Source organism: Peromyscus leucopus, chromosome 4, assembly GCF_004664715.2.
Source record: "Peromyscus leucopus breed LL Stock chromosome 4, UCI_PerLeu_2.1, whole genome shotgun sequence".
In the NCBI taxonomy this organism is placed as follows: domain Eukaryota; kingdom Metazoa; phylum Chordata; class Mammalia; order Rodentia; family Cricetidae; genus Peromyscus; species Peromyscus leucopus.
In genome coordinates, this window is record NC_051066.1 from 10549777 (window position 1) to 10559255 (window position 9479).

A 9479-nucleotide genomic window follows, 5' to 3' on the forward strand; every position below is an offset into this window, starting at 1 on the left:
AGTAGCTTGAATAATTGTGGACGGCTCGGGAAAGGCTTTCAAGGCCGCTCATCCCAACTACAGGCCACGCAGCGCAGCCGGGCTGGCCCTCCTCCCACCGGTCTCTGCCCCCCTCAGCTAATCATCTTCATTAGGGGCGTCATCGCCGACCTAATGAAAGCAAACTGTGTGGAAATCGCCGGTAAACAGGTCTGTGCTGTAATTAATTCAGTGTCTCTTTTAATCAAACTGGAAAAGAATCGGGCCGCGGCTTGTGGAGCCGTGACATCACCCCCAAAATCGACCGGAGCCAATCAGCGTCATCACTCCGGGGACACGTGGGTGAGTCCCCTTTAAAAAAAAAAAACACACAACACAACGAAAAAAAAAAGAGAGAGAGAGAAACAACAACAAAAAAAAAGCCAGCCCCAAAGTAAAAGTGACACAAGTTCGATTTTTTTTTTTAAAGGAAGGGGGGGCGGCGAAGGCGCGCGCCGAGGACAGGTGAGAGCGGCGGTGGGAGCCGCGGGGCGCTGTCCGCGGTGCTGACGGCCCCCGGCGAGGCCGAGTGCGCACGCAGGCTCTCCGGGGCCAGGTGGAGCGGCGCGAGCGGCCGGGGCCGCCGCTGTCCGCGGTGCTGAGGCCTGCAGGTGCGCTCTGCTCCGGCCGCGGGGAGCGCGGCCCGGGCCCGCTGCTCTGCGCCGTGCTGACCCCTGCCCTCCGCTGCCGTTTGCCTGGAGGAAGCGTGCCGTTTGGATTTTGCTTTTTTTAAAAAAGACGATCTTGATTCAGATTCCAACAGCCTCGCGTTTCTTCTGTGCCAAAGGGGCCCTCAGGCCGTTCTTCTACCTTTTGGCTCTCCCCAACTTGGCGCGCCCTCCTCCCCTTCCTCCCTGACACTCCCACCACCACCCCCCCTCGGCTCGGCTGCTCGGCGCGGTGCTGCAGAAGACGCGTTGAACCCTTTTGGATGTAATGCGCAGAGGAGGTTGGCCCAGAGCTCCCGGGCTCCCCCAAGGCTGAACTCCGTCCAAGGTGCCCACAGGCTCCCTGCCCGCCTTCCCCATGCCAGCCCGCAGCTAGGGGCAGGGGCAGCGGCGGCTGGGGTTGGGGGTGGGTGGGGAGCTTTTGGGGAGGACAGGTCGCAGTTTGGCTATGGAAGGCTCCAATGGCTTTGGGATTGACTCCATTCTCTCCCACCGAGCGGGCAGCCCCGCCCTTCCCAAGGGGGACCCCTTGCTTGGGGACTGCCGTTCACCCCTGGAGCTGAGTCCGCGCTCAGAGAGCAGCAGCGACTGCTCTTCACCAGCCTCGCCGGGAAGAGACTGTCTGGAGACCAGTACCTCGCGGCCCGGTGCGGCATCTGGCCCAGGTTTGGACTCTCACCTGCAGCCGGGGCAGCTTTCAGCCCCAGCCCAGTCGCGAACCGTCACCTCCTCCTTTCTGATCAGGGACATCCTTGCTGACTGCAAACCTCTCGCGGCCTGTGCACCCTACTCTAGCAGCGGGCAGCCTGCAGCCCCTGAGCCTGGGGGCCGCCTTGCGGCCAAGGCCGGGGAGGACTTTCGCGATAAGCTGGACAAAAGTGTCAGCAGCGCCTCGTCGGACTCCGAATACAAAGGTAAGAAAACAAGGTGAAAACGGGATGTGGGTGTTTCTAAAAAGTGACATTTAGAACTTGAGAGCACTCTTGGAGACAGGCACATAGTCATCTCAGGGGTCCCCCAGGCCCAGGCTGAGAGTTGGTCTTCTCTCGACCTCTTTGCCAGCCCCAAGGTTGGACGCTGGAGCAACAAGGAGTTCAGTGTGTGTGGCCGGGAGAAGTGTGTGAGGCTGAGGGAGACAGTGTGTGTAAGGGAGAGCAAGCTCTACCAGATGCACAAAGCTAACTTTCTAAGTTGCAGACAGGGCCCACAACTCCTCCACCAGTTGTGCTGGCGGACAGGAAGCTCACCTTCTGAGGTTCCCAGGAGGAAAGCTTGCAACAATGCAAAGCTTGGAGGGTGCTGTTTTGTCAGAGGGAAAGCCTGGCCGAAAATTCCTGCCAGAGCCCTTAGTACAGTAAGAATCTTCTGGCTTTTAATCTGAATTTCCCAACAAGAGGAGAAAGTGGGCCTCCCCACCCATTGGGGAGTGTAGTCTTAGGCCAGTAAGCCTGCAAATGAAGAGATCAATTTGAAGAAGGAACAGGCAGCCTAGCCAGCTGGCTGGAACAGGTTCTGGGGTCCAGTGGAAGGGGAAGGACCCCACATCCACACAGCTGCACTCTCTCTCTCTGAGTCGGGTCTTAAGTAGTGATCACCAAGCTGTGTTGAAGACCTAGAGATTCCTGAGTGGCAGGTCCAGTTACCCCCACTTTCACTTTGAGGATCTTTGTGGTGGCTCCCTTTTCATTCTGTCTTAACTAAGGAGCTGAGGTAGTATTAAAAAGAAAGGCGGAAGGACGAGAAGAAAAAAGAACAGAGGGGAGGGGGAAAGAAGCAAGCGTTCTTTAGTCTTGTTTCTTATCTTTAGGCTCCACCCTGACTTAGCTGTTTATTAGGTCCAGGGGTATAAGGTTCTTTCAGGAAGAAGTTAAGTGGCAGAGGCCCTGGGTGTCGGAGGGAGCGGGGAATGGAACTCTCTGCCAAGCAGCTGAAAACCAGGCCTGCTGCTGGAGACTCCTCCTGGTTTTGTAACTATTACAACTGACTCCCCACACCCCTTCCTTGAACCAACACTTTGTTGCTGCCCGTATCTCCCTCCTGGTATCCATTTGTGCTAAATTTCACAACTATTCAGTTAGATTCACTTAATCTTCCTCCCAATCAATTCCTTTGAGGGGAGACCTGGACTCCAAACTGAAACCACTCAGCGTCCACACCTCATCTCTCTCCTTCTTCCCCCAGTGGAAATGGCTAGGCCTCCTTCAACCAGGCCATGGACCCATCATCTCTAGAAAGCCCACAGTTCCAACTACAGCACCCAGGAAGAGGGAAATTTGGCCCCAGCAGCCCCCCACCTGTTTAGAGAGGCAAAGAGAACTCACCTTGGAGAAAGGTGTGTGAGTGAAAGGCAGATATAATGTATCACATTGTGTGTGTGTGTGTGTGTGTGTGTGTGTGTGTGTGTGTGTTTTATTCCTTACAATTTGTAACCGACTCTACCTAGCTTCATTAGAGCTAAGGTTAGAGCAAAGAGCAGTCGGGTCCAGCCCTGCCTGTATGAACAGTTGCCTCCTTTTATGTTTTTGCCCCTAAGCAGGATTTTGAGGAGAGATTCCATTTCGTTTAAGATAATTGGAATATCAATTTTCTTCTCCTGTCCCTGATGATATCTGAGCAGGGAGATGACGAGAGAGCCGAGAGCCGGCTGTCTACGTATCACTTAAACAGGTTTGGAGCACAGGATGCTGTAGAAAGTTCCAGCCACCTCTAGGCACAGGCTGTTGCTTTTGCACTTAAAACTCTCTGAAGTGCAATGTGTGTGTGTGTGTGTGTGTGTGTGTGTGTGTGTGTGTGTGTGTGTGTGTACATTGGCAGAGCAAAGCCAGGCCTAGCACATTTCTCAAACGGGAGTGACTTTTGCAGAGTTAGGAAGCTGGTTTGAGAGACAGATGCAGGAACCAGGTATGGCCACAGCCTAGCCACAGGAATACTCTGAGTCATTTCCTCCAAGGATGAGATGAGGAAGGGGTGGGGACAGGCCAGTCCCATCACAGTTTCTGGCGTGAAAGGTTCCTTAAACAGTATTTACTGAAGTTGGAACAAAGCTTTGGAAGTAAGGCAGGTGGCCACGGCACATTGGCTGGAGCCCGGGCTCTAGGAGAAACCAGACCAGAGCTCCACTCCCCACAGGAAGGGTCTCCAGCCATCAGGCTCTAGACTAATGGGATGCAGGTCAAAGTCTGAGAAATGGACACAAGGTAGACAGACAGTCAGACTGAACTGGGCGAGAGTCCTAAAGGCTCCAGCAGAGTCAGGAAAAGACTAAAGTTAAAAAAAAAAAAAAAGTGGCTGGCCATCCCACCAGAATGGGGCATTGTTATTAGTAATCCAAGTAATTAGGGGAGGGTAAAGTAAGATTTCTGCAATATCAAGTTTGAAGTTTGAACAAGGATAAGCTTTAGGCTTTCCGGGGAGAAAACTCATCCTTATCTCTGAGGGTTCCGAAGCTTCCCAGCGGAGGCAGAAGGCTGAAGGCCGTCTGGGGCAGTTATTCCAGGACTCTGTGCCCACGGGTGCTGGGGCTCCAGGCTCCCTCCCTGCCGGGAAGCCCTGCCTTTCCGGCTGAAAAGCCTCCCTCCCCGGTGGCTCAATTAACCGGATTATTGTTTCCTACAGAGAGGAATCACCTCGCATTCAGCTGAACCCTGTCATGGCAAATGCCAAGCACAATGAAACTCACTATAAAAGAAAATAAAGAAAGCAGGGGGTAGGGTGGGTGGGAGGCCCAGCCTAAAGGGTTATTTTGGGAGAAGGGGACTATTCCGTTCCAATCTCGTTCCAATCTCGCCTTAAGAGAAGGTGATGAGATGCCAGACTCTTTCGATTAAATGTTTTCTGTTAAGTCAACCCCAACGAAAGTAGAGGAAAATGAACTAATCCAGCTCTGTCCGGTCCACGGTGGACCTCAGGAGCGGGGAACAGATGGCCATTTGCCGACCGAAGGCTGCCCACAGGATCGTTACGCCGGTGGGGTGGGAGCCACAGTGGGCACAACGAAGCCCCTACCTCGGTGACACACACAGCCCTTCGTGCCAAGGGACGATGAGTCTCTCTCCCCGCGCTTGGCGCTCGCAGACACCGGCACCCTGCCGACCTTCCACCCGCATAGTTCGGAAGTGGCCTAGGAATCAATCTACCACTACAGATTCTTGGCTAACCCGGAGTCAGTGAGATGTGGGCACAATTATCTGCTCTTCGGGACGAGGGGGTGCTAAGGAGCGAATAGGTTTTGTTTCTCCATGCGGGCTTTGCGCCCAAACGCGGAGTCCACCACCCAAAAACCCGTTCTCGGCCAGTGGCAGACGAGGCCAGTCTGCCCCAAGGCTGACCTTCTTTCTCCCCGTGTTTGTGTGGGGTGGGTGGGAGGTTGAGTTTCTTCAGGGAGCTGCCAGCGGCTCTGCCCCCGGGCACTTCCTAACACTATTTCCTCCTCACTCGCAGTTCACACCCTTCTTAGGGCAGGGAATCCTGGCACCGATGCGTCCCTGTGCGCTTGGTGTTTCGGAAACCCAGAGGTCTGTGCCTTGGGGAGTGGGGAGTGGGGAGTGGGACGCGAGGGCGCAAGCACTACAGAGCCCTGACATGCGTTCTGTGTCTCCGCAGTGAAGGAGGAGGGTGACCGCGAGATATCCAGCTCTAGGGACAGTCCCCCTGTGCGCCTGAAAAAGCCACGGAAAGCGCGCACCGCCTTCACTGACCATCAGCTGGCGCAGCTGGAACGTAGCTTCGAGAGGCAGAAATACCTGAGTGTGCAAGACCGCATGGAGCTGGCTGCCTCGCTCAACCTCACTGACACGCAGGTCAAAACCTGGTACCAGAACCGCAGGTGAGGTTTGGCTGCAGGGCGGTCGGTCGGGACCTTGGGTCCCTCCCTTGGGTCGCTCCCATTCTGTAAAAGTAGGGAAACCGAGGCTCTGAGAAAAGACCTTGCCCTAAGCCCCACAGTGAGGGACAGAAAGGCCACTAGACTGGCATCCAAGACAGGTGAACTGGCACAGAGGCTAATAGAGATTCAAGCCCTGCTCCACCTCAGCCTAAGTCACCAAGGAACCAGGCCTAGGCTAGGCTTTGAGGCCTCTGGGCTCTTCAGATGGAAGGCCCAAGCCACGAAGGGAGAGTGGCAGTCCAAGTCTCCAGAAAAACAGAGAGGTCGGTCCTGAGGTGGTTGTACTCAGGATCAGTGGCCTCATAGCGTAGCATTTACAGCCAAGAAAGGGCTCTCCTTACCCCAGCTCCTCTGGGAGAGAAAGACTGGGAAATTGGTATTAGGACACCTTGTTGGGCATTCATAGGATTTAAACGCACCGGTAAGGTACACGTGCACAGATATGTCAGTCTGCATAGTGACAGACTCTCCCACATACTTAGCAGAGCAGGAATGGTGCCTTCCATAAACAAGCCTCAGAACACACAGCCCCATTAATAATAAATACCGATTACGGCTTCAGGCATCAATAATTAAGGCTCGTTGCAGTAATTACACAATTATGACGATGAGGAATTGTTCGAGGGAGGGAAAACAGGGCTGGTGTGACTGAGCCCACCTCATGGAACCCAGGCAGGCATGCCCAGCCTCACCCCAGGTGAGTGCAGAGCCTTGGGTTTCACTTCCTCACATCTGCCTTGCCCTAGGCCTCCCAACTTCTGGGCCAGAGGGATTTGGGACTAGCTAGCCCCAGGCCTCAAACCTAGGTGGCCTGAGTATAGTCAGAGAGAAAGTGCATGCATTCCTCCAGAGAAATCTCTGCTTGGAGTCCCCTAGGCCTCTGGGGCTACCCTCTTGGGGGTTGGCTACCCAGTAGCCAGCTCCGCCACCCTCTCTGTCACTCCAGTGTCATTAGGCCTCCTCAGGGGAAGCCCATCCAGAGGGTGCCCGACCTGTGAGTTTGTATGTGCACTTTGGAGTCAGACAGTCTGGCTTGGAGCAGGGGCTCTGCTTGCCACTTGCAGATGATCATGAAAACTGGCTCACAGGGCAAGGTTTCAATCTGTAAAATGGGGACAACAGTCATGTAAAGCCAGTGGAAGATGGGATGATGCATGATGCATTTGACTTGGGAATCCATTATTTATTAACGAATTAAGCATGCTCCCTGTTGGCCACCCCGTGGCTCTCTGTGCCAATCACTAGGAAGGGGCAAGGGTTGTGGAGTGTCCTAATCCTGATCCCTTCCTCTGCCTTGATTTCGGTTTCCAGGACTAAATGGAAGCGACAGACAGCCGTGGGGCTGGAGCTGCTGGCGGAGGCAGGCAATTACTCGGCGCTCCAGAGAATGTTCCCGTCGCCTTATTTTTACCCTCAGAGTCTCGTTTCCAACCTGGACCCGGGTGCCGCGCTCTATCTCTACCGCGGCCCCAGTGCGCCACCGCCTGCCCTCCAGAGACCTCTGGTGCCCCGCATCCTTATCCACGGACTCCAGGGCGCCAGCGAGCCGCCCCCGCCGCTGCCTCCGCTGCCTGGCGTCCTCCCGCGCGCCGCGCAGCCTCGGTGAGGCGCCCTCTTGCCCCTAGCCGTGCTCCGGGGGCCCCCAGCTCAGACTGGGCGCGGGTCCCTCCCGTCGCCCCGGGGCAGGGCTGCCCGGCTCCCCGCAGTGCCGCAACCTAGTGTCCCCGAGGGGGATAAATCCACTGAGGCTACCCCTTCGCTGCGTCCTCTCTCCTGGCTGCTCCACCCCAGAGCCACTTCCACCTGCCGGATGTACATACGCGCCCCTGCCCACCTCCCACCCAACCCCAAGTCCCTGCGGGCTTCCCTAAGTCCTCCCTGTCCCCTCAGCAGCAGGTAAGGACGCCGGTGACTGGCTCTCTCCGGTGCCCCAGCCTCGGGTTCACCCTTCTCCCCGCGCCTCTGCGGGACAGGGTGGGAGTGCTGTACGGAGCTCCCCCCCCCACCTCCTTTATTCTTCCTGAGCCCCGGGCTAGCGGCAGAGCTGTACATACAGTGTGCAAAGTGTATATGAAGTTATTTATTCGTGACAGTGTCCGTGAATCAGTGAGTCTGTGACCTGTGCCCTCCCCGTCCTGGGTGGGGCAGGAAGGGGCCGAGAGGGCTTGCCCATGCATCCGGGCCCCCCAGCCCCCTTCCCTTCCACCCAGGTCCCGGGGCACCCAGGCCTCTTGGGTTCTCTTTTTTAAATGTGGAAATAAACTTCTTACAAATGACCGGGCGCCTGTCCGCGCTACCGTCCGTTGGTCCCCGCTCAGGCCCTCTCCCACCCCTTCCTTCATAAGAAACTTCAGCATCTTTCACTGCATTTCCTTCCATTCACAAAAAGTAAAGTTTTCTCTCCCTCTTGCCCCGCTCCACGGTTCCTGGGTGCTATGGTCATACGCAGGAGACACCAGGAGACCCCGGCTGGACTTCCAGGGCTCTCCCGGTTTCCACAGCGAGGCGAGCCTGTAGCTCTTGGCCTCCCCACCTGATTCGCCCTGCTTCCACACGGGGACCACGGGCGAGGCCAGCGCCTGGCCTGCCTATGCTGCGTGGCAGACCACGAAGCTCTCACTGAGCCGACTCATCTGGCTCAGACTAGGGCGCCGGCAGCTGGTGACCGGCCGGGGCGCGGGGCAGACAGATGGACTCCGAAGCCGCTCCCTGTTGCCCCACCCTCCTCGGCCTGGCGCCCTCCGCTCTGGCTACCCGCAGCTCATAGTCTCTAATGCCTGGTAGGACCCCACGGGCCTTCGCGAGCTTGACGCCCCATCAGGCAACCCCTTTGCCCGATCCGTCATCTACCCCCCATCCCCTTTGCCCTGGGAGAAATAGGAGCGGGGTAGGGGGCAGATCACACCACCCGCCTCTGGCTCTGAGATCTCAGGGGAGTCAGACTCCAGATCACGTTCAAAGGGCCAAGGTCACCTCCTGACCTCGTTCGGTCTCCCGGGATATGGGCGCAGGTGCTGCCCTCCCCCACACCACCTGCAGCACACCGACCAACAAGATGGAAGAAATGCCGGGAAGTTTGGATGCTTGCAAGCAAAAGTACCCTCCCAGCATTTCTGGCCCAACTGTTCTGGGAGAGAACCTGGCAGTGGAGGGAGGGGGCGCATTCAGAAAGTAACCCCCCCTCCTCCCGGCAACCACAGCCAGTTCGGCAACTGTTTCCTCCCCACCCCCCAGCATCCTCACACCCAGGCTTTTCTTTTCTGGGATGGTGGGGGTATTATTCTAATTTTGCAAAATGCACAGCAGCTAATTAAGTCAAGGAGCCCCTCGGCTTTCAAGTTCTTTTGCATGTGAATGCGGGTTGGTAAATCCCTCGATCTGGCTGTGGTGGGTGTGAGGGGGGACTGTCCCCAACTCAGGGTTAATGAAGTGGGAAAGGAGTCTCTCATAGCCTCCTGCAAACAAAACCCCCCAAGCAACAAACCCTGCCCAAATCCTACACGGATTGACTTAAACCCAGGGGATAAGTGCTTTAAATTAATCTCATTGAATAAGAATGAGACCAAACAAAACTCTTTAAAATCATATTAAAAATCTATCAAAGGACAACTTGCGGCGGTGTGCTTTTCATTTTGTGAGAGTGGAGGAGGCAGGCTGGAGCAGCCACCCTCACATTTACACAGTGCAGTGTAAACCGCAGACACATTCTGACTATGTAATTGTCCTTGTACCGCAGAGGCCATTTCATATCTTACATTAATGAAGAACAAGGCTTCCCTACAAGTTTATAATTACAATATTTTAAATTGTCCTGCACATCCCGTCTGTAATAATAACTCCACAACCTCTGCAGTGAGGTGGGCTTGAGCCTCCCATCCATTTACAAGGCCAAATTGGTTTCTCTGTTC

The 9479-nt window shown here is 55.6% G+C and overlaps 1 protein-coding gene across 1 annotated transcript; it reads left to right on the plus strand.

Moving 5' to 3' along the window:
• Nucleotides 1-384: 384 nt before the first annotated feature.
• Nucleotides 385-9180, plus strand: Barhl1 (BarH like homeobox 1). Its single transcript, XM_028883328.2, has 3 exons — nucleotides 385-1600; nucleotides 5289-5511; nucleotides 6883-9180. Exons 1-3 carry the CDS (start codon nucleotides 1135-1137, stop codon nucleotides 7175-7177), a joined length of 984 nt encoding a protein of 327 aa, XP_028739161.1. The 5' UTR covers nucleotides 385-1134; the 3' UTR covers nucleotides 7178-9180.
• Nucleotides 9181-9479: the final 299 nt, after the last annotated feature.

Bases quoted from the DNA above. Each gene is read 5' to 3' on its own strand.
- Barhl1 (XM_028883328.2), top strand. From the start codon at position 1,135: ATGGAAGGCTCCAATGGCTTTGGGATTGACTCCATTCTCTCCCACCGA. The intron at 1,601-5,288 runs GTAAGAAAACAA...GTGTCTCCGCAG, and splicing joins GTCGGACTCCGAATACAAAG to TGAAGGAGGAGGGTGACCGC. The intron at 5,512-6,882 runs GTGAGGTTTGGC...TTCGGTTTCCAG, and splicing joins ACCTGGTACCAGAACCGCAG to GACTAAATGGAAGCGACAGA.